This window comes from Podarcis gaigeae (genome assembly GCF_964106915.1).
Source record: "Podarcis gaigeae genome assembly, chromosome: Z".
Lineage (NCBI taxonomy): Eukaryota > Metazoa > Chordata > Lepidosauria > Squamata > Lacertidae > Podarcis > Podarcis gaigeae.
Window position 1 is genome coordinate 50353379 of NC_139691.1, and position 22852 is coordinate 50376230.

The 22852-nt window shown below is 43.0% G+C and overlaps 1 protein-coding gene across 2 annotated transcripts; it reads left to right on the top strand.

Annotated features, from left to right (window-relative positions):
* Positions 1–20189, top strand: HPRT1 (hypoxanthine phosphoribosyltransferase 1). 2 transcript variants are annotated; one of them, XM_083723121.1, is made up of 9 exons: positions 1–452; positions 6365–6471; positions 8197–8380; positions 10505–10570; positions 12794–12811; positions 13382–13464; positions 15430–15476; positions 16519–16595; positions 19197–20189. In XM_083723121.1, the coding sequence occupies exons 1-9, from the start codon at positions 405–407 to the stop codon at positions 19242–19244; spliced, it is 678 nt and encodes a 225-aa protein (XP_083579247.1). In that variant the 5' UTR covers positions 1–404; the 3' UTR covers positions 19245–20189. The 2 variants fall into 2 exon arrangements, with proteins under 2 accessions (XP_083579247.1, XP_083579248.1); XM_083723122.1 differs by lacking the exons at positions 12794–12811; positions 13382–13464; positions 15430–15476; positions 16519–16595; positions 19197–20189 and adding an exon at positions 11593–12756.
* The last annotated feature ends 2663 nt before the right edge of the window (positions 20190–22852 follow it).

A 22852-nucleotide genomic window follows, 5' to 3' on the forward strand; every position in this document is an offset into this window, starting at 1 on the left:
TCTTTTATATCTATTTATGTGTGGCGGGGAAGGGGGGCGTTGTTTCCCCTCACCTTATGTGGAGACCTATGGGGGTGACATCCCACAGGGCTTGTTTCTCGTGAGGCCTTGAGGCGACGACGACGACGCCCCCGCACCCCCTCCCTTGGTGGTGGCGGCGGCGGCGGCCATGTTGCGCGCGGCGGGCGTCGCGGGAGGCGTCCTCCTCACGAGCAGCGCTGGGCTGGGCTGAGGCAGTTGCTGCCAGCGCGCCGCTCCTTCTTCCCTCTCTTCTCTCCGGAACGTCTCTCCGCACGCCGCGCCGGCAGCCGCCCAGCAGCCCTTCCTGGCTGCCGGAGCCCCGCGACCGAGGAGGGACCGAGGAGAGCCTCGCCGGCCGGCCGGCCGCTCCCTCCCACGCCGCCATGGCCGGGCACAGCGGTCACCCCCGCGCCAGCGCCGCCTGCATCGTGGTGAGGGGCCGAGAGGGAGGGGGCTGGGGGGGCTGCGGACATAGCCCCACATGAGGCGGGGGGCGACCCTCAAACCCCCGCCCTGCAAGGCATGGGGGCATCGGGGCTTTCTCCCCCCCCGCCAAGTGGGTAGCTGGGGTGGGGGACCCATAATGTGGGAAGGTGCTGGAAGGCCAAGGGCAGGGGGCCTGGAGCCTGCGGTGGGGGCCCTGAGGGTGTCTGGAGATGTGGGGTCCGCTTAAAAGGAGGTAGGGGGAGAGGCCCTTGTGGACCTCCACCTCCCCCGCAGTTATCCCCTCCACACGCCACCCCCAAAATGATTGTGATGGTGTGCATATATTATTTCATAAAATTCATACACCAATTGATGGCCCCATAAAAGAGAAAAACACATTTAAAAGCCTCAGATCGGTTTACAAAATGTGATAAAACTCTAAAATCAGGGAAGGGGATGATTGCAATGCATTATAATGTACAAGAAGTTTAAAACACTCAAACAGATAAAGAGGCACACCACCAGCATTTCTAAGAATCTGGCTATATACCGTAATTCCAGGTTTTGTTAAGGGACAGTTGGTTGACATAGGAAGAGTGTGCTGCCTTTGGGAGTGAAGCCTTGGAGGGTTTCAGCTTTTGGCTGCAGAGCCCAAAAGGGGAGAGGCATGTTTTGTTGCAGGCAGGGCAGGCGAAGGAGCGTCCAGTTGGGGAGGCTGATTTGGACCAGGGTCAGCCCTCCTCCCCACATCCCTACTTTTTGAAGGGGTGCTGGGGGAGGGCAGGGTTAGCGCCTCCTCAGGAAACTCTGGAGAGGAGAATGATAACCTGGAACAGAAGGAAAAAAGATTTTGTTACATTCAGAGAGTTGGGGGAATTAATATGTACCCCCAGCTAATAGGGTTCAAAGAGGAAGGAAGGAGAGGGTGAATGGCTTTAAACTGGAGGTTAATCTGGGGAGGGTTGAAGAGTTTAAAGTGGAGGGGGGATATTCATTTGGTGTCTCAAGGAAAAAGAGGTTTTTAAAGGGGGGAAACGACGTTTTTCAGTAGTGTTACTGATAAGGGATAGAAGGCTTAACTTGTACAAGCACTCATGACCCTGACCATAATCTGTATTTCTAATATACTAGGGTTGATTTTTTGAGGTATAAATAATCAGGTTTATGGGCATATTCAGAATGCCTTCATCTCAAGTTATGCCTTTTGCATCAAACCATTACAATAATTTATCTGTTTGTATATGGATATTGCCAGACTTAATATTTACAAAAGTATGCAACTATTTTTTGTGTTCTTAAAAAAAAAAATTAGGCCTACTGAGGTCAATCAGCTTATTTCTAGGTAAGTGGTTTAATGTTGCAGCCTTAGACATATTTGGGCTGCAATCCTAAACCCACTTGCCTGGGAGTAAGCCCCACTGAATTCAGTAGGACTTACTTCTGCATTTACATGGTTAGGATTGTGATGTGTAACCTATTAAACTCAGTGGTGCTTACTTCCTAGTAAATGTGCATAGGACTGTGCTCACCAAGCACATGTGAAGATGAGTAATTTCCTGTTCAAGGAGTCTAGTTCTGAAATATGTTTCTTGTGTGTCCTTGACTTCATTAGCTTGAGCTAGCCATATTTGGGTTTGATGCAAATAAAAAGGACTTCAACTGATTTCTGTAACTGAACATGTCAGCATGTTTAGTTGGATAAGAGTTTACACCATAAGTTTGAACATTTTTCATTAAATTAACCCAATGCCCTACTTACTATGAATTTCATTAAATTAACCCAATGCCCTACTTACTTATTTTGAATTTCAGTTTTCCTCATCTCAGGATAGTTATTCTTTCTTTCTGCAATACATAAGTATACAGTATACAACTTTATACAATACTTATACCTATATTATATTATATTATTATATTATATTATTATATTATATTATAATTATAACTTGAGGGGTAGAATTAAGGTGGGGTGTCAAAAGCCAGATTTAGTAGGGAGAGAGAGAGGCATCACCACAAGTCAGGGAACCTCAAAGTTTCCTCTGGTGAAATACTTTGAAATGTCAGCAACATGGCATCTTTTACGTTATCATTTGAACCCAGGCTTTCTAAACTGATGTTCATAGAGGAACCGCTACCACTGCCTGACTCCTACTTCTTGAATTGAAGAGGTACAAAAGTCTGGATTCATCAGTTGCTGTTTAACGCTGGTCAAGTTCTATGCAAGGAGCTTGGCTCCCTGATATACTGCAGAGCTTAGGGCATAGACAAGCTTGGAGGTGGCTTGAACGCAAATGAATGAAAACTCAAGTGGAATGCAATTGAACACTGGCGAGCGATCATCATCAAGCTTACTTAGTGGCAGTGAATGATAGCAAAGTATGCCTCCTCGCTGTGCTGTCCAGTACAGAGCTTTTCTGGGTAGTACCGGACCTTTTACAGTTGGGAGCAAAGGAGGTGGGAGAACAGACAGTAGCTCACTGTGATTTGGTTGCAAAGCATTGGATAAAACTGATTACATCTGCCAGGATCTTGACGCCACTGTTACAGCAGATGAATCTCGAGGGGTGTCCAGAGCACAGTCTAGTCCTGTTGTGTTGGATGAGTTTCCGTTAGTAAGGCTCGAAGACATGGACAAGGTGCTAGGATCGGTCAGGGCACTCACTTTCGCTCTGGACCCTTGCTCCTCCTGGCTGATAGAAACTAGCAGGGGAGGGACAGCTGGCTGGGCCAGGGAAGTGGTTAATACCGTCTTGCGAGAGGAGGAGGTGGTCCCTGCCCGCTTCAAGGAGGCAGTGGTGAAACCACTCAGCCAAGAAATCCTCCCTGGATTCAGAACATTACTTCTGTTGTCTATGCTCTGGTAACCTCTAGGTTTGATTGCTGTAATGCATTATATGTGAGGCTTCCTCTGAAGACAGTTTGGAAACTTGGTGCAGAATTCAGTGGCCAGGTTGCTCACCAGGGCAAGCCAGTTTGAGCATATTATACCAATCCTGGCCCGACTGCACCAGTTGCCAATTATTTTCCAGGCTCAGTTAAAAGTGCTGCGTTTTGACTCAGAACTACAATACCTCAAGGACCACCTCTCCCCATATGAGCCTACCCGGACCCTTCTTTGTGTGCCTCCTTCATGAGAGGTCCAGAAAGCCACAACATGAGAATGCCTTTTCTGTGGTGGCTCCTTGTTTGTGGCATTTAAGGGAGGCTCACCTGGCACCTTCATTATATATCTTTAGGTGCCAGGCAAAAACATTCCTCTTCTCCCAAGGCCTTGGCTAGTTTAGCAATCTACAGCCTTTTGAATTGTTTTTGTTCTTTACTATGTTATGTATTTGGCCCTTCACCTGTGATCCTCTGCTGAAGTGCAGTATAGAAATTTTAATAAATAAATAAATTCTCTCATAGTAGGCACTGCAAGTAGGGGAACCCAATCTGGGGTCTTCCAGACACCAGTAATGCCCACTGATAGAACCTCTATCTCTGGCAGATGAACTGAAATGCTCAGTTCAGTGGAAAGATGAGAAAATGTTATTTGAGGAACCTAATAATAAATGCAGAGCCAATAGGGTTCTGCACAAGCCTTCTGATAAATCTAAACATTTGCTGTTTATGGATTGCTGCAGCATATTTTATTCTAGCCCTTCACAGTGGCGTAGCGTGGGTTGTCAGCACCCGGGGCAAGGCAAGTAATTTGCGCCCCCTAACCCGTGGATTTGCGCCCCCTAACCCTAACCTCCAGATGTTGTGCCCGGTGCGGCCAGCCCCCCCTGCACCCCCCAAGCTACGCCACTGGCCCTTCAGGTGTTTTTGACTAGAGGGTACCAGTTTGGGAAAGGCTGTTCTGTTCCAAGTGCTACAGTCTCCGTGGAACATTAAGACACATTTTCAGCATCTATTTATCACAAGCCGGGTTCAGTTTCTCTCTGCCATGTGGGTGTTAACCAATTGGTTTATGAAGAGGCAAAGGAGCATGGTGTTCCTCACAAGGCCATTGCATAAAAGTGCGTCTGGCTTGCTGCTGCAATCAAATTAGTTGTTTCTACCTGCAGAATGTTTCTCACGAGACTATAATTCACAACGAGGGATTATTTAGCTGTATTGCTGCTCAGTAGCATACAGGACAGCCAAGTGTGGTTTGTAGCAGAAGCAATTAAAAAACCACACACACATAATCAGTATGTTGATCTTAGCTTTGATAAGGGGAACATGCACCTCTCCATGCTTTTAAAAGTCGCCAAATGTATCTCTAGGACTAATAAGGTCTAGTCACTTACTGCTGTTTGAAACTGAGGTTTTCAGTATTCTCTAACATATTTTAAACATTCCGAACAGTGTTTTGTTTTTGATATCTTGGGGTTATATTATTTTAGGAGCTGCTTGTAGTGGAGTATCCTGGCTTTTTCTCAAACTTTTAGGTTTTTTAAATCAAATTCCACCTCCCCCCCCCAAAAAAAAACTTCTGCTGTTGCTGTTTTCAAAAAAGCCTCAGAAATGTGGGAACTGAAAGGGTCAGCATAATGTTGTTGAGTCGTTTAGTTGTGTCCTACTCTTTGTGACCCCATGGACCAGAGCACGCCAGGCACTCCTGTCTTCCACTGCTTCCCGCAGTTTGGTCAGACTCTTTGTAGCTTCAAGAACACTGTCCCACCATCTCGTCCTCTGTCGTCCCCTTCTCCATGTGCCCTCCATCTTTCCCAACATCAGGGTCTTTTCCAGGGAGTATTCTCTTCTCATGAGGTGGCCAAAGTATTGGAGCCTCAGCTTCACGATCTGTCCTTCCAGTGAGCACTCAGGGCTGATTTCCTTAAGAATGGATACGTTTGATCTTCTTGCAGTCCATGGGACTCTCAAGAGTCTCCTCCAGCACCATAATTCAAAGGCATCAATTCTTCGGCGATCAGCCTTCTTTATGGTCCAGCTCTCACTTCCATACGTCACTACAGGGAAAACAAGGTCAGCAACCACACTACCTGGGGTGTACGGGACATCCATTTCTTTCTGGTATAGTTCCTCTGTGTATTCTTGCCACCTCAGCATAATACCTAATCACAAATACTGTATTGTCCTCCTCAGGGTCTACTTCTTCCCCAAAGCCTCTCCCAAACTACTTCCTCCCCTGCCACTTGATTCCCCTCAACCCTTCCCCACTTTCTCTCCCTGGTCCCTGGTCAGCTGTGCGTTCTGTGCAGTGCCCAGCATTCTCTTGGTGCTAAAGTATGCCTGTAGCAGAATCACGATTCCCAGTTCAAAGATGGGAGGAGATTGTAGTTGTCTGCAGTTTTCAACTGGTGCATTCCTCCCAGAGTCAATGAGTCTCTGAGTAGGATGTGAAGGCTGTGGTGGCAGATAAACCCATGAGTAGTAGCAAATATACATCATTCAGCTTGCCTTCCTGGAGGAGCCCTCTTTGCTGGAGGGTGGGGAGGAGAAAACTTTACTTGCATGCTCTGCTGTGGAGCTTTGCTGTCATGTATTTTGAGGATTCAAGTCAGAAATGGTGCGCCATTGTCCTCTGTTGATCCCACTGACTCTTCCATAGCTCTGAAAGTTCTCATTGCCTTGCCTAGTCCTTAGATGATATTTTCTCAATATTATTTTTATTTAACTTTTCCCATTTTTCCATTATAAATGATAACCCACCCCCAACTGCACAAACTATCTTTGCATCAAAATATTTTTCCTTCATCTCAAAGCTAATTAACAGAATAAAATCCATTCCCCAATATCTTTTTCACTGGAAATATCATAGTTGAAGCCCCCTGGAGCCTCACGCAGGCAAAACATACACTCTGCCAATAGATTATAGCTTTGAATTTTTGAGTAATCCCAGATTATGAGGCTTTTTAATATATTTTTGTTCTCTGGGAGGATATGTAACACATTGTACCTGACCTCACCTTTTCTGTTTTCCTTTTAGATTGGAGATGATGAACAAGGATATGACCTAGACTTGTTTTGCATACCAAAACATTATGCAGAAGATTTGGAAAAAGTATATATTCCTCATGGGCTTATTATGGACAGGTTTGTTTTACTCTCAGCAATATTCAAAAATGATTATTTGCATGCAAGCCTCTGCATGTTTGTTCTAAGGAGGTTTTACTTTATGGTGGCTCTTGCAGCTTGCTTGGAAGCAGAGTCTGGTTTACTGGAGTGTAGATAAATTGCCCCTGTACACAGTAAAGGCAGTTGCTGTGGAAGGGAACATCTCCTATGCCAGTAACACAATGCTCTGAGGAGCACACAGCTCCTCCTGGGTTGGACTTCCTAGTTCAGTGGAACCCAAATTGTGGTCTGCGGATGACTGCTCCATTCAGCCTGTCTACAGCATTTATGTAGATTGTGGCTGAAGACAGGAGATGGCACATCCATCACATTAAATATTGATACTAATTCGTAATAGTATTTTTATTGTGTCTTTTAATTCTTATATTGGGTTTTAATTTGTAATACAAAAAGTACAATATATAAGAAGTAAAAATGCAATTGCAAATCAAATGGCTTCTAGTGGAGTACATTACCATTGCTACAGCAAACAAAAATCCTTATGTGGTCCATCAGCAATTTTGAGGTGGTCTAAGGGGGTGGTGAAGCTTGGGAACCATTGCTCTAATTTCCTGCACCTCTAGCAAATTGTTACCAGTTCCTGACCCATAAAAAGACAGGTAATTTGCCCATAATTCATATGTTAATGAGAAAAGGGATATAAGGACATACTGTAAATTAAGTGTGTGCATGTGTATATATTAGGTAACAAGTTTCCTCACTGACACACTGGTGTATAAATCTTGAAAGCACAGAACTTTAAAAATTTGAACAGCTTTCTGTTTCCTTGTTTCTGAATTTCCGGAGTGTATTGTTGGTGCCTTACTAATCCAAGCTGCAATATGCTTTAAAAAGTGAATTAATTTACCTTCTGAAGACCTGTATGCTTCATATCTTTTGAAAGTTGTCCAGTAACTAGGCAGAGACTGAGATTTACTTTGGCACATGCTGCCCTGTAAAATCAAGGGAGTTTGGCAGTACTGCTATTAGATTAACCTTGACAAGTGAGAAAAAGCAGAAATGTCACTGACCAGTAAATAGCCCTATTTTGTCAGATGGGAGATAAATACAATATCAGGGAAAGATGCTCTGTTAGCTTTGTCTTTGCATGAATGCTTACCATGGTTTGTCCAAGCCAGTGGGGGTGAATAATAACATGATATAATGAGAATAATTTTCAGTCTCAAGTCCTTGAAGGAGGGCCTCTCCTGTTACTTGTCAGTCTGGGTGTTGAAATCTTATTGGGACACCCTTCTTGCAATCCCACTGGTGATTTCTACTCAGTGGGCAGTTGTGTGGGGAAGAGTCTTAATAGTCTTAAGGCCCCATCTGCATATATTTTTTCTCCTCTCTCCAGAACTATGGCTGACTTCTTTCTTACTGAGTTTTCCATGTGGTGTGAAGACACATCTTTTTGGGCAGGCCTTATTGTAGCAGTTTGATTTTAACTCATGTTCTCACTGTTGGTCTTTTGGAATAGTTTTATATTTTTATGTTGTAATTTATTATTCTTATGATATAGATTTGTATATGCCCTGGAATCTCCTTGGAGGAAGGCTGGTTTAGAAATGGTACAAATAAGTGTGTGTGTGTGTGTGTGTGTGTGTGTGTGTGAGAGAGAGAGAGAGAGAGAGAGAGAGAGAGAGAGAGAGAGACCTGGCACTGGGCTCAGTGTGGCAAATTAGTTTGTTTCTCTTTCCACAGAACAGAAAGACTGGCACGAGAAATCATGCAAAGTATGGGAGGGCATCACATCGTGGCTCTCTGTGTACTTAAAGGGGGATACAAGTTCTTTGCTGACTTGCTGGATTATATCAAAGCCCTGAATCGAAACAGTGACAAGTCTATCCCTATGACCGTTGACTTCATCAGGCTGAAGAGCTATTGCGTAAGTGTGTCTGCAGTCGCTCATGCAGAGGGCTATCCAACCACTGTTTAAAAGCACCAATGAACGAGGGTCTGCCACCTTCCAAGGCTGCCTGTTCTACTGTTGAACGGCTCTTACTGTCACAATGTTCTTCCTAATGTTGTGTCAGGGTCCCCTTTCTTGTAATCTAAACCTGCTGGTTCTGGTTCTGCCTTCTGGAATAGGAGCAAACAAGCCTGTTGCATCTTCCATGTCCTATTCAAATGGCGCTGAAGGTTTTAAAGCAGAGGTTGGATCTGACAGGGATTCTTTAGTTGTGATTCCTCCATTGTGGGGGGTTGGGCTACATGACTCTTGGAGGTCCCTTCTGTGGGGATGTTTGAGGGGATATATTATTTTATGATATCCTTCCTAACTTGCACCAGCAAGTTCCATAACTTAGCAGAGTTGTTAAACAATCTCCCTTTTAAATTACACAGCAGTTAGCTAGTTGCTTGTCTGAGCCTCACTATTTAGGATTCCTGGTTTCCCTTTTATATCCCTCCTAAAAGAATAGACACAACCATATGATTAAAGTTAACATAAAACTAGTTTACTTACAATCATCCAATTCACAATAAGATCCCTGAAGGCAGACTTAATTTACAGAACAGCCTATAACAATGTGAACTATCCCATAAGGGAAATAGTCTCAAGTGGCTGCGATTCAGCAGTTACTTCTCCTAACTCTTAGGAACACAAAAAATGGAAAACAAAAAAGGCGGAACATGGAGGCTGTGTGCTCATCTGTCCAAGAACAGACCACACCCACACTAAGTCACAGGCAAAGGAAGTCTGTCCCAGCTCAGGAGGAACTAGCAAGTTTTCTCCTGAGTGATACATTGCATATGTGCATTGTGGGAATGTTGTATTGGACTGCAATACATTTTTACATCCCACACCTTCCAACTCTACAGTTCTGTGATTCTATGAGGAATACCATTGATGTTAACATTTAGCTGAGGCTTAGGTCCAAGGCGGATAACAACTTGCTTTTGGAAATTATGTGCTTGGTTTTATTTTTTGATTATTAAAGGTTTTTCTTTTACTTTAAGAAGGTAGGTGATTGTTCAGTGTAACATTTATCATTGAGGAAACAGAAAATACTTGGGAGTTTAAAGTCATATAAGAAAAACTTAAACTAAGAATTTGAAAAGCACATATGGAGTATATTATTTCTGTGATCAGGGCACTATACTTCTGTGATCCCATTCCCCTTAACTAAGGACCTGATTAAAGTACACAAAAAGGAGGGGAGATAAGTAGAAACAACCTAATTGGAAACATAAATTTATAATTTGCTTGAGTTGTCTGTGAAATTAGAAATTAAATTGTTTACAGAGTTTTGAGGGTTGGGATTAGGCAAGTTTACAAAGTAGGGTATTGACATCACATGAGTGATAGTATATTTCTTTTTAGACATCAATTTTTAAAGGCAATTCTTGTTTGCTGTCAAAAGCACAGATACAAGTATGATAGCTTCCTTCTTCTTAAAACTACAAATGGAAACATTAAGTGCCTTCTTTTCTAGATGTTTTGTACCTTTACACTTTGGTATGTCCTCATATTTAAAAATAATGTAGATGTACTTTCAGCTATCCATTCTGTCAATCGCCTTTTTAGTCCCTGGTACATCCTTGACTGTCTCTTCCAGACAGACAGCTTTGTGTTCCACTGTGGGTGGGAGTGATGTTTTATGTTCATTTTTAAGAGGCTTAGTCAAGGTGGGGGAGAAGCACTCCTGTCTTTGTAAGTCGCTTTGAGTTCACATTTCTGAAAAAAACCTGATGGGAGGAGGAGGAGGAGGAGGAGGAGGAGGAAGAAGAAGAAGAAGAAGAAGAAGAAGAAGAAGAAGAAGAAGAAGAAGAAGAAGAAAGAGGGAGCCTTATTCTGTGCAGGATTGGGAAAATTTTCCTCTTCCTCTGTTGTATGGTGAATGTTGCCAGCCAGGATTTACAAACTTTTTAAAAGCTTCATTTTTCGAGTAGGGCTTTTGGTTGGTTGGTTGGTTGGTTGGTTGATTTGTTTGTTTTTGTGTTTAGTGAAGATTCACTTTATTATTATTCTCCTCCAAACCCTTTCTTTTTCTTTTCTCTCTAAAATCAGAATGACCAGTCTACTGGTGATATAAAGGTAATTGGTGGGGATGACCTCTCAACCTTGACTGGCAAGGTATGTAATAAATGGTGATATATAGATAGAGATAGATAGATAGATAGATAGATAGATAGATAGATACGGAAATTTCTGTGAAGCACTTTTGTATGCTACTAATTTTCCATCACCAATTAGTTACAATTAAAGACAGAGTACAATTGAATCCATTCTGTGAGATGCAAATAAAGGTGAGAGTGCACATGCACCAGGTTGCAAGGTCCTCTTCTCTCGCTGGCTGTATTTTGCAACAGCACAATTGCTGTGTATGTTTTTGTTGCCCCTTCCTTAGGGGCTTAAAAAAAATCATAGAGAAAAAACACATCAATTCCTATTAGCTGTTATAGTGAAGTAGAACTTCATTATACAGAAGCAGCAGAGCTCTCTATACCAGATGCTGGGGACAAAATCTGGGGAAGGTTATTATCCTCATGGCCAATTTGTAAGTCCCCAGAGGCACCTGAGAGTCACTGCTGGAATGAGGACTAGGCAAGACTAGGTACTATTTCTGGGTTAGCGGAATCTGTAACCTGAAGCGTATGTAAGCCAAGGTACCACTGTATCTCCAATGTGGTATGTATATTTGTCCCCCTAGCCCAGCATTGTTTGCTCCAATTAGCAATGGATATCTGGCAGCAAAGAGTTTCACCTGATCACCTACCAACCTGACCCTGGAGGGGCTTGGAGGGTGTTGAACTTTGGGCCTTTTGTATGCAATGCAGCTGCCCTACCACTGAGCCCTTCCCCTTATCTTTACAGTATTGAGAAGAATACAGTATATTCTTAAAATATAATTCTGGGGTGGGGAGCTTGTGCCCCTCCAGATGCTGCTGGATTACAACTCCTTGTGATCATCCTTGACGGTTGGCCGTGCTGGCAGTGGCTGATGTGGGTTGGATTCCAACAGTCTCTGGAGGCACAGGTTCCCCCACTCCTGCACTCGAACATCTTCTGAAGTGCATCTTGTCTTCTTTGTAGTGCTGCTTCTGTCTAATAGCAGCATTCATCTCATCCTCTATTTTGTGCCTACTGCTGTATAGAGCAAGAAATGTCCCCCAAAGGCTGTTGCAATATTCTGTTACGTCTCCCCTCTCCTGGTTCTGCCGTACAAACAGAGCTGCTTGTCAAGACATTCAACTTTCATTTGTCATGTAAGGTGTGAAACGTTTCACTTCTAACAGTAAATATTAATGACAGTAGCAAGTAATGCTATAAGGATCATACAAAATTTTTGAAAACCTTATCCCCTCCCCTACTATCAGTTATTCTCTAAGCTTTCACAGAAGGCTTCCGATTGTGCCTCCCAGTAGATATAGAGATGTAGGATTGCACAGGACGTCTTGAGGTTCTGTCTGCAAGTGACCATACCAATGATGCCTCTAGGGCCTTGGGTGCTCCCTTACTTGCACTCTGCAACCTCTAGGCTTTTTTATGTGGGGGTTGGGGGGTTCACCCCCTACTCAACTTCTTCATGGATAGATAGCACATTCACATTTAGGTACATTATTCAGTTCTAAATCACTCTCTACTTTAAATATGAAGACAACTCATGAAAATATGAATGAGTACTCCCTGTTCTGAATTCTAATGTGGCACTAGTTATAAACTGCCTTATACATAGTCAGGCCATTGACCCATCAAGCTCAGGATGGTCTTCCCTGACTGGCAATTTCTCGGCAGGGTTTCAGATGGAACATTTCCAGCCCCTCCTGGATAGCCAGGCATTGAAATTGGGACCTTCTGCTACTGATCCAGGGCTGTCCTAATTTTTACAAAGCTGTTCTGATGATGAATGTTCAATATTTTTGTTGTTGTCAGCTTGCCCTTGAGAAGGTGCCTAAACTAGCTAAGCAATATCAGTGCATTAGAAAGAATAGGATGTGGCACATGTTGTATTTCCTCTGGTACTAATGCTTCCCCGCCCCCTCAGTTGGTTCTGAAACTTGTTGCATTGAAATTGGTACATTATTTCCGAACTATGATAAACTTTCGATTTTGAGTTTGTGCTAATGAGCAGTAGAAACCTGAGTCATTTAACCACAGGGCATAATTTTGTAGCCATTTTCTGCTGGTCTGCTTCATAGTTGAAGTATCCACCTATATTTCTGTGCTGGTTAATCAGGGAAATGAAAAACAGGCATCCTGAAAAGGTTTGGATAAATATAAATTGGAAACCAAGTGTTGACTTAATTAAACTCATGAGCAATTACTAATGAGTTTCTATTTTTCTCTTTCTCCTAGAATGTCTTGATTGTAGAAGTAAGTACAACAGTTTACATTTTCCTTTTTTAATAGGTATGATTTGAGGTAATGCTGTGAAACCAGTACAAATAATGTAGCACCATTTTACTCCAGTACAATAACTATCCCTAAGCTAAAGTATGGATTGAAGCTCTCTCAAAAGAAAAAGCAATTTCTCTTGTGCGAGCAGCTGCCATCAGGGGGACACTTGATTCGCATGCAGTTTTTTTTACTACTAAGATGGATAGCCAAGAATGCATTGTTGAACTGATTCTGCTTAATTGCATTGTGACTTAATTCAGCTGGAGCTTGTTAATATTTTACACAAAAATGCTCTTGTTCTTGTGGAGACCATGTAAAGAGCTGATCAAGTATTGGTGTGCACTTCAAATTCTGGGACCATATCCATTTGCAGATATGTTCCCTTCATCCCCCCCCCCCTTTTATAATTACTGACAGACACAAATGAGCACCAAATGACCCTGAATTTTATTCCTCCTCGTATGTATGATTTAGTTAATTATGAACCTGTAAGAGGTACTTGGCTGCAGCTTCACTTCACAAGGCTCTTTTTGTTTTAAATGTCAGGATATAATTGACACTGGTAAGACAATGAAGACTCTTCTGTCTCTGCTTAAGCAGTACAACCCAAAGATGGTGAAAGTAGCCAGGTATGTTTAATTCCTGCATTTGCTACAATTTGCTTTCTCAGGAACTTTTGCAGAATGATGAAAAAAGGTGGTACAGTTAGACATCTTTTTGTATCCTTTTGAGGTCAGTTACGTTTAGGAGTTAATAAGTGCAAGGTTGGGGGTGTTAATTTTTCTCCATTGCTTGTGCTGGATATTGATCATTACCCTTGTGATGAAGGTGCCCATAGTTAAAAGCAGTGGGCTCTCAATCCACCTCTATGCTTCAGCTGCCCAAGACTGAATGTTGTTAACAAAGAGAACTAGTCTAAGGGAAATTGCTTTATTAAAAGTTTTAACAGTTTAGTTTTTGGTCTAAAAATGAGTGTCATCTTGGATCACTTCTCTCTTAAACACCCACATATTATACTTACTCTTAGTAGACCTTCTGCATTCTTAGTACAATGACTCTTGCATCTCATCCAGTAGCTAGCTTAAATACTAATTTTTAACTTTAATTATCAGAGTAACTCTGCCTTCCTAAACAAACTTCTTTATTTATTCTGTATATTTTGAGGAAAGTCTCCCACTGTCCACAGTATATTTTGAGCATAGGTAAAGTCACTTTTCTGCTGCACAAGTTTCATGGCAGTGCAGGGGCCTAGGCAGGGGGGAGATGCTTCTGGCACAGAATGGTGATGTGCTGAATTTCCCCTTCTGCCACCACTGAAGGAGGAAGAGAATACTTTTCAGTGCCTGCTCCTCCTCATACACAATTGGTCAAAGAGCAGCCTTTGTTGTTGTTGTTTAGTCGTGTCCGACTCTTCGTGACCCCCTGGCCCTGAGCACGCCAGGCACTCCTGTCGTCCACTGCCTCCCGCAGTTTGGTCAAACTCATGCTGGTAGCTTCGAGAACACTGTCCAACCATCTCGTCCTCCGTCGTTCCCTTCTCCTTGTGTCTTCAATCTTTCCCAGCATCAGGGTCTTTTCCAACAACCGCACAATCGCACTCATTTCACACCCTAGCAAGGTTATGCTTAAAATTCTACAAGGCAGGCTTAAGCAGTATGTGGGCTGAGAACTCCCAGAAGTGCAAGCTGGATTTCGAAGCGGCAGAGGAACCAGAGACCAAATTGCAAACATGCACTGGATTACGGAGAAAGCTAGAGAGTTCCAGAAAGACATTTATTTCTGCTTCATTGACTATGCAAAAGCCTTTGACTGTGTTGAGCACAGCAAACTATGGCAAGTTCTTAAAGAAATGGGAGTGCCTGATCACCTCATCTGTCTCTTGAGAAATCTCTATGTGGGACAAGAAGCCCGGGATGTCAATATTTATTCTTGCCATCTCATTTTTGACCACATCCAATTTACCCAGGTTCATGGTTCTTACATTACAGGTTCCTATGCAATATTCTTCTTTACAGCACTGGACTTTCCTTTCGCTTCCAGACATATCCGCAACTGAACATCCTTTTGGCTTTGGCCCAACCGCTTCATCAGCTCTGAATCTACTTGTACTTGTCCTCCGCTCTTCCTCAGGAGCATGTTGGACGCCTTCCGACCTGAGGGGCTCATCTTCCAGCATCATAATTTTTATATGCCTGTTGTCTTTGTCCATGGAGTTTTCTTGGCAGGGATACTGGAGTGGCTTGCCGGTTCCTGCTCCAGGTGGATCACGTTTGGTCAAAACTCTCCACTATGACCTGTCCATCTTGGGTGGCCCTGCACGGCATAGCTCATAGCTTCTCTAAGTTATTCAAGCCCCTTCGCCACGGCAAGGCAGAGATCCATGAAGGGGAGAGCAGCCTTTATGCTCACTTAAAACTTGGCAATAGAAAGAACCCTCTAACTGCCAGTGTAATCCAGATTCAGTGTTTCCATTGTGATATAGCAGTGGGGGAGTACAGAACTTAATGGCTTGGCATGCAGGGAGCATGGAGTGCATTTCATGAGTTAATTTCTACCCACAATTTACTTTTTTTGCTTTGGGGTCTTTTTAACAGCTTGTTGGTCAAAAGAACACCTCGAAGTGTAGGATACCGTCCTGACTGTAAGTGAAGTGTTCAGTGCACCTTAAAATATATACATTTTTAAAGCAATGTAAAAATCTCTATATTCAGATTGAAAGTAGATGAAATTTGACTGCAGGGAGTCACTGGCCTAAAGAACAACTGTAATGTTACAAAATGTGGAGGGAGGGATAAATGAGGACAGAAAAGAATTATAGGAGCTGGAGCAGAATTAAGGAGAGTGACCTGGCCTCTGTGGATATGTACTGTACTTGGTTTGCAGTGTGTTTAAGTAGAGATACCTGAAGGACTTGTGAAATGGGTAACGGTGCAATCCTGGGCATATTTACTCCAAACTGTGTTCAGTGGGGCTTTCTCCCTATTAAATGTGTTTAGGATTGCAGCTTAAATTGCAGCTTTTGCAATAATTTAACTCCTTTCAGTGGTATGTGTTTTTCCACTCATTTGGGGCCTTGTCACCTAGTCCCTACTGTGACGCGGGTGGCGCTGTGGGTTAAACCCCAGAGCCTAGGACTTGCCAATCGGAAGGTCGGCAGTTCGAAACCCCATGACAGGGTGAGCTCCCGTTGCTCGGTCCCTGCTCCTGCCAACCTAGCAGTTCAAAAGCACGTCAAAGTGCAAGTAGATAAATAGGTACTGCTCCGGCAGGAAGGTAAACAGCGTTTCCGTGCGCTGCTCTGGTTCGCCAGAAGAGGCTCAGTCATGCTGGCCACATGACCCGGAAGCTGTACACCGGCTCCCCCGGCCAATAAAGCGAGATGAGCGCCGCAACCCCAGAGTCGGCCACGACTGGACCTAATGGTCAGGGGTCCCTTTACCCTTTACCTTTTACCACCTAGTCCCTACTGTCTCACTCCTTTGGACATGGTGTAGCTTTTCCCTGTATCAAAATGTACTGTCAGTTTTATGTCTCCCTGTTTTATCCTTGTTACATTTTTTAAACAATGCCAATAGGCAGCATTATCAAATAAAAAACTGGTTATGAATAATCCAAATAATGTAATATGATTATCTAAACATTGCCCAAATTTAACATACTGATGAATTCTGGCTCTTTTTCAGTTGTTGGGTTTGAAGTACCAGATAAGTTTGTGGTGGGATATGCTCTAGATTACAATGAATACTTCAGAGATCTAAATGTAAGTAATGAACAAAGATTGTCTTCTGTATAAATTGAGGAAGAGTATTCCCCCCCCCCCGCTCCCCTTCTGCCTGATCTTTACTGTCAAGTAGGAATGTAGGAAACTGGCTTATGCAGAGTCAAACCACTGGTCCAGTATTTTCAGTGCTGACTGACAGTGCTGACTCCCTGGGTTCAAGGCAGAAGGTCTTTTCCATTCATAACTGGGGATACTGGGAATTGAGCCTGGGGCCTTCTGTATGCAAAACAGATGCTCTGCCACTGAGCCACAGCCCCCCTTCCCCTTGGTGCAACATTTCCTTTGCTTCTTTTACCGGTGGGTAGAGAAATGCCAGAATGAGATTTTCGGCAGACGCATATTCTGCTCTTGGGGAACCCCAGGCTCTGCTGGCCATAAACTTTACAGGCACATAATGGGGTGGAGGGGGCTTACGCACACTCCCCACGCAGAAGGGCTGTTTCCTGTATTTCCCACCCAGATCCGTTGGGCTGCCAAACAACCCCATTAACCTGACAGCAGTTTAGGTTCTCCTCCAACCTCAATTCTATATCCTTAAGCCTTATTGGTCAAGTGTGACATTTCCCAGGAGAGATGGGCAGAGAGCCTGTCTCAAAGCAGTTTTTGCAAGAAAGGCTAACTAGTATTTACTGAATTTCTATTTATGTTTTTAATTATTTTCTTATATATATTTATATTTTATTATAGTTTGTATGTTGTAAGCTTCCTTGGTATACTTTATGAAAGTGGAGTGTGTGTGTGTGTGTGTGTGTGTGTGTGTGTGTGTGTGTGTATATATATATATATTAATAATAATAAATAAATGGCCATTTTAGAATCTACTGAGGTAGGCAGGTGAGACAGCTGACATAGCTTCTGTTGTTTTAAATATCCATGCAGCCAAGCTGATGCTAGTGTTACAGAATATCATAATTTTGTGGCTTGCTGTAATTAGACTGAATAGCTACCCCTTCAGGTTCCGTTCCTGATGATAATGAGGTAAAAGGAGCCCTGCAGCTTCGTCAGTGAAAGGACCATTTCTCCATCACCCTGTTTCACACAGTGGTCTGTCTCTAGGCTTCCTTCTGCAAAGCCCACCAGGCACTAGGCCTTTTCTGCTGTGGCACCACCCCTCTCACCACCCCAGGCAGCTGTAACTCAGAGATGCGCTGCCTCTGAACCTGGTTATGATGGTGAACTGCCATGGACTTTGCCTAACCCCCTTCTAAAGCTGTTTGAGCTACTTGCCATCCCCATATCCTGTTGCTGTGTATTTGGAAAGTTAATTGTGTGTTTTGTAAAGAAGTCTTTTACTTCTTTGTCGGTCCTGAATTTATTGTCAGTTTTATTAGGGGATCCGAAATTCAAGTATTATGAGCTATGGGGAGATTTTCTGTACTCCAAGCTTAATTTTATGAACCTCTCTCACAATGTTGTGTTTCCCCACCAACACCACAGTGACTTTTTCCCCTAAACTAGAAATAAGAACAGAAGATTAAAAAAAAAAGTACTGTCCTTTTCACCCCTCCTGTGTCAGCTTGTCCAGAGTTTGCAGCTGCTGTCTCTCAGACTAACAGGTTCTGTGCTTCACTCTCCACCATTTCTTTTTATCATGAGCTGTCAGGAGTCTTTTCCATTACCTTTTTTTATTATTTTACAGAAGGGTAGTCAGTGCTTGAGGGGTAAATTTATACACATTAATTAGTCACGGATACAATTCTAAAAGAATGTGAAATGTTGCAGTTGATTTGGAAAAGAGTAATTCAGAATCAAGGACTTGTGAAGCGCTCAGTTGCTCCTGAATACAAGTTTCAAGAGTTGGAAATGTTGGATTCTTTTAAAAACTGAAGGATTAGTTATTTGGAAATAAATTCACCAAATAATTTGTCATTGCAGGGAATAGAGCTACTTACCCTGGGAGTCATTAGTGGCTGATAAGATGGTGGTTATTCTGTGAACTCTTCCTGTCAGCAAAAGGATTACCCTAGCAAAATGGGGCTTCTCCCCCACTCCTCCCCAGATCTTCTCCAGAGGGTTGGGAAAACCCCTAGAACTGATTTAGGGGACTCATGGGGGAAGGGAGAAGTTGTGTTGCAGAAGAATAAATCTTTGTGCTGATTGAACTTACTGTTATTCTTATTATTTATTAAATTTGTATACTGCTCTATACCTGCAGGCTACATAGCCCTACGTTGAATGCATCCCAAGAATTCTAAGGCAAATCTAACATAGAAAGGAAAGTGTATGGTGACAGGGCTTTATAGTGGGAAGGATAGGCCCTTATTTGAAGGACCCCCTAGAAATGCAGTGTTGGAGAGGAGAGGCGCAGACGTGCTGGGGCAGGGAAGGAGCTATGCCAGGACTGCAGCAATGCCTCCACTCACTTCCTTTTCTCCTTCCAAAAAAGAGGGTGCTCTGCTTGGGGCATCTACTGGGGCATTTCCTCGCGCCCCCAGGGTATTTATGAAGAACGGGATGAGCTTCTCCCCTGGGTCCTATTTCTTGGTCACACTCAGTGGTAACAGGCTCTGCAGAGTGTTTGTTCATCTCCTAGCTGTTAAACTCCTAATCCACACAGTGCTTTTACCCTCTCTCTTTCAGCACATTTGTGTCATAAGTGAGACTGGGAAACAGAAATACAAGGCATGACAGCAGTTGCTCCAGCACCACAGTTACAGGACTTTGAAATGTGCATCCACAGTGTCCATTTTCCTCTGCCTTTGGCTCTGGTCACCAGCTTAAAATTGTAGAGTTCTCCAACTTTGTTGTCATTTGCTTGCTATAACTTATTGCATGTACAGTATAATAACCTCGTCTTGTTCATTTACATTTGAGAAACAAAAAGGGGGTGCCGTTGTGTGTTCTCTCTTTCTCTTTCCTTTTTTAAGAAAATTGCACTATGAATCTACTGATTCTAGCTCCTTTCCTAGTGGGATTTGCTGTGTGTTTGACCCCCAAACATATTCCTCCCTCCTCGCTTTTAAACTTCAGAACTCAAATAGTTTTAAGTACTGTAAATGTATAAGGCATTTTAAGATGGGAAATTATATTAGTAATATTTTTTTAAAAAAACCCAAGTAATTTAAGTTTTATATAGTAATGAAAGCAGAAATTAAGGTGATTATTGGATATCCAGGGTGTGCCACCACCCTACAACAGAGGCATGATGCTCTTGAAGGAGTATGGATAATGTTATGCTAAACTGCTTTCTCTGTAGTTGCCTTACTTGCCTCTTACAGGAGCTCTGCACAAAAAATAATGCCATTTCAGCCTGAAAAGAGAGCAAGTGACATATAGAATGTTGAAGCAGCTACCAGGCTTTTCACCTCCTATAAAATTAATTGTATAGTCCACCTGGAACTTCTCTTACACAAACCCAAGGGGAGAAGAAAATGGGAATTGATTCACATCAGGATTGTCCCCTCCCAGCTCCAGGTGGATTCTGTCTTAATTTTCCTTTCCCTTCTCCATCAGTTGAGCAAAACTGCCTTTCAGAACTATCTTCCTGTATTTCACCTCAATGAAAAATGATTGTAATGTTGACTGTATGCACAACCAACATACTTTTAAATAAAGGCTGTTTCTCCAAAGGTAGCACCTTGACGACTGCGCTGGCCTCTTCCATCTGCCAAAACATCTGCGGTACATATGCCTCCTCAGGGTTCGCTACACCTTCCCTCTCTGCTGAAGGAAGCAAGGTCTGTGGGCCCCAGGCAGAGGGCACAGCACTCTGCACTAGATGAAACCAGTGCAACCAGTGCCCTGGCAAAGATCAGTTGTTCACTAAGCACCCATGTGTGGGCCATCAGAGGATGCTTTGCAAGTTATCCTTCTATTCTTTTTCCCCTTAGCTTGTTTCTTTGTGGGCTTTTTCAAATGGGTGGTTGGTTCTCTATTGCTCTTTCCAGGTAGGAATTTTATTGAGCCACATCAGAAATGCATTGAAGTGCTGGGCAACCACAACTATCTTTTAGTTTACTTCTCCCCTCTCACAGGTAAGGTCATGGTTCTGTGTCTTTTTAAGTCATTCATTTACTGCTGTGCAATGAAGATTTAAAGTGTCGTGTTTTGCTCTTGCCAGGCCATTGCTTCAAAAGAGTAGAGGTGGTGCTTTGAAACTGCAGTTCAGGGTTGCCCCACCTCTGACCCCCCTGCATTTTACAGAGACCTCCGCCTTCTGTTGAACCTTGCAAAAGCAGATTTTAAGCTGATATGTTGATGCATTTGAACGTTGCTCTTGCCTCAGCTGGCAGTAAAGCCTCAGTGGGAAGAGATTAAGATGTTGGCTGAGCATCAAACTTCAGTGTAAACTTAGTAAATTACAGTACAGTACAATCCACATCTCATTGCAGCCAAATTGGACAGGTCAGAAAGGTTAAAAATCTTCACCAAAACAATTGTTTGGTTAATTTAAAGCAAAATTGCTCCTCTATTTGGCAAACTGTATGTCTTCACCATCCATTTGGTTGTCAGTTTGGGTCACTGTTTTTCAACCTAGTCACCCTGTCTTTTGGGTCATGGCCCATTGGTCTTGTTTCTTTACATTTGCATTTTGGCCTTCAGCACTGTGGATTTCTTCAGAGGGCCCTCAGAGTCTCAGTTACCTAGCTTCTGTGCTCTTTTGCTCATCCCTCTTCCAAAATAATAAATTGCCTATTCTGCACTTTTCCTTTGAACTTTATTGTCTCTCCACAATCTGCAACTAGACTTATGAAGCTATTTCCTCAGGCTGTATGAAGATCAAATCCCAGCCTCAGTAGAAGCTGGACTGCGAAATATATCTATGGCTTTTACCTGAGCAATTTTTAAGTTGTTGAACAATCTGTGCCCATCATAGCTGCTCATCAGGTCAGTGTTGAGACCCTTCATGTACCACAAGCACAACTTGTGGCAGTGTGGTGTGGCAGAGTGTTGGACTGTGACCTGGGAAACAGGGTTCAAATCCCAATCGGCCACGAAGCACACTGGGTGACCTTGGACCTGTCTTTGTCTCTCAGCCGAACCCACCTCACAGGGTTGCTGTGGGGATTAAATGCACACTGCTTTAAGCATCTCACAGGAAAATATGTATAAATTCTAGAAATAAATAATAAATGAAGTGTTAAACATTTAAGGGACCAATTAAATTTGAAATGGCTGCTTCTTCCTGCCTAGACCAAATTAAGTGCCCAGAGTATTGTTGATAAATGCAGCATCCAGTTCCCTCCTCTTAACATCTGCAAAGAAGCCTATGATGGGATAAGAGCTGGTATGAAAAAGCAAAGATGAAGAGCCATTGGGTGTAATTATTTGAACAAGAGGAGAGTTGTTAATAGTTCTCTACTTGTGCTTCTTTCAGCCCCCTCTGTGTACTCTCATTTCCATGGCATCTGTATATTGAAACTTGAGTAACCCTCCTCCCCCCCATTTTCCTGCCATATGCATTCTTTTTCTTTTAAATACAATTTTTATTGAAATTTTCAAGGTACAAAAATTCATAATAACAAGACACATTTTTTCCATTTCATTTCTATCTCCCCATTTCCTCTGAAGGGAATATACAGATGCCAAGGTGGTGTCCACTTTCATCCTCACAACCAGTGCTGCTTGTAAATGCATAGAAAAATATTTTAAAAAAATCAACTTGGCAAAGATGCAATCTGGAAGACAAATAAAGATGATTTACCATGTGCATTTTGTGCTAATACAATTCCCTGGAATTAAAATGAATATGTTAATGGTAGGAAATAGTAGTTTGCCCAGCTACTGATGTTCAGGGGAAATTATTAGGACTCCCACAAATGCTAGTTTTCCTGGCTTTACCTGAAACTAGAACCTTGGAGATTGTTCTGCTGTTGCACTTGGGTCCTGCTTTTGAACTTCCCGGAGGAATCTGGCTGACTACCATGAGAGCAGCTTGCTGGTCTAGATGAGATGTTGGCCTTATATTGTTACTAATGGAATCAAAGGCTGAACTGCTTATTTTGTTCAAGACACTCTAGTCGGGGGGCGGGGGGACCAAGAAGGCATATTTCCAAGGTTGTAACCACAAGTTTTTTTCCAGTAAGGACACTGCAGTAAGGTCCACCTGGCCATCCTAGCAAAGCACACCACAAGGTCTGAAACACATCTGATGGCTGCACACAACTGGGCCACTGGGCATGTAAGTTGCATTTATGCATGACCGGCCCACATATAATGGTAGAGAGAGGGGGAAGAGTGTCCTGTGCCACTTCAATCCACAAATGTAAAAACCATGTTTTCGGATGCTATGTTGT

Coding starts and splice junctions, on each gene's coding strand:
- HPRT1 (XM_083723121.1), top strand. CDS start 405: ATGGCCGGGCACAGCGGTCACCCCCGCGCCAGCGCCGCCTGCATCGTG. Junction 6,472..8,196: donor CATGGGCTTATTATGGACAG/GTTTGTTTTACT, acceptor CTCTTTCCACAG/AACAGAAAGACTGGCACGAG. Junction 16,596..19,196: donor AATACTTCAGAGATCTAAAT/GTAAGTAATGAA, acceptor TCTCTCTTTCAG/CACATTTGTGTCATAAGTGA.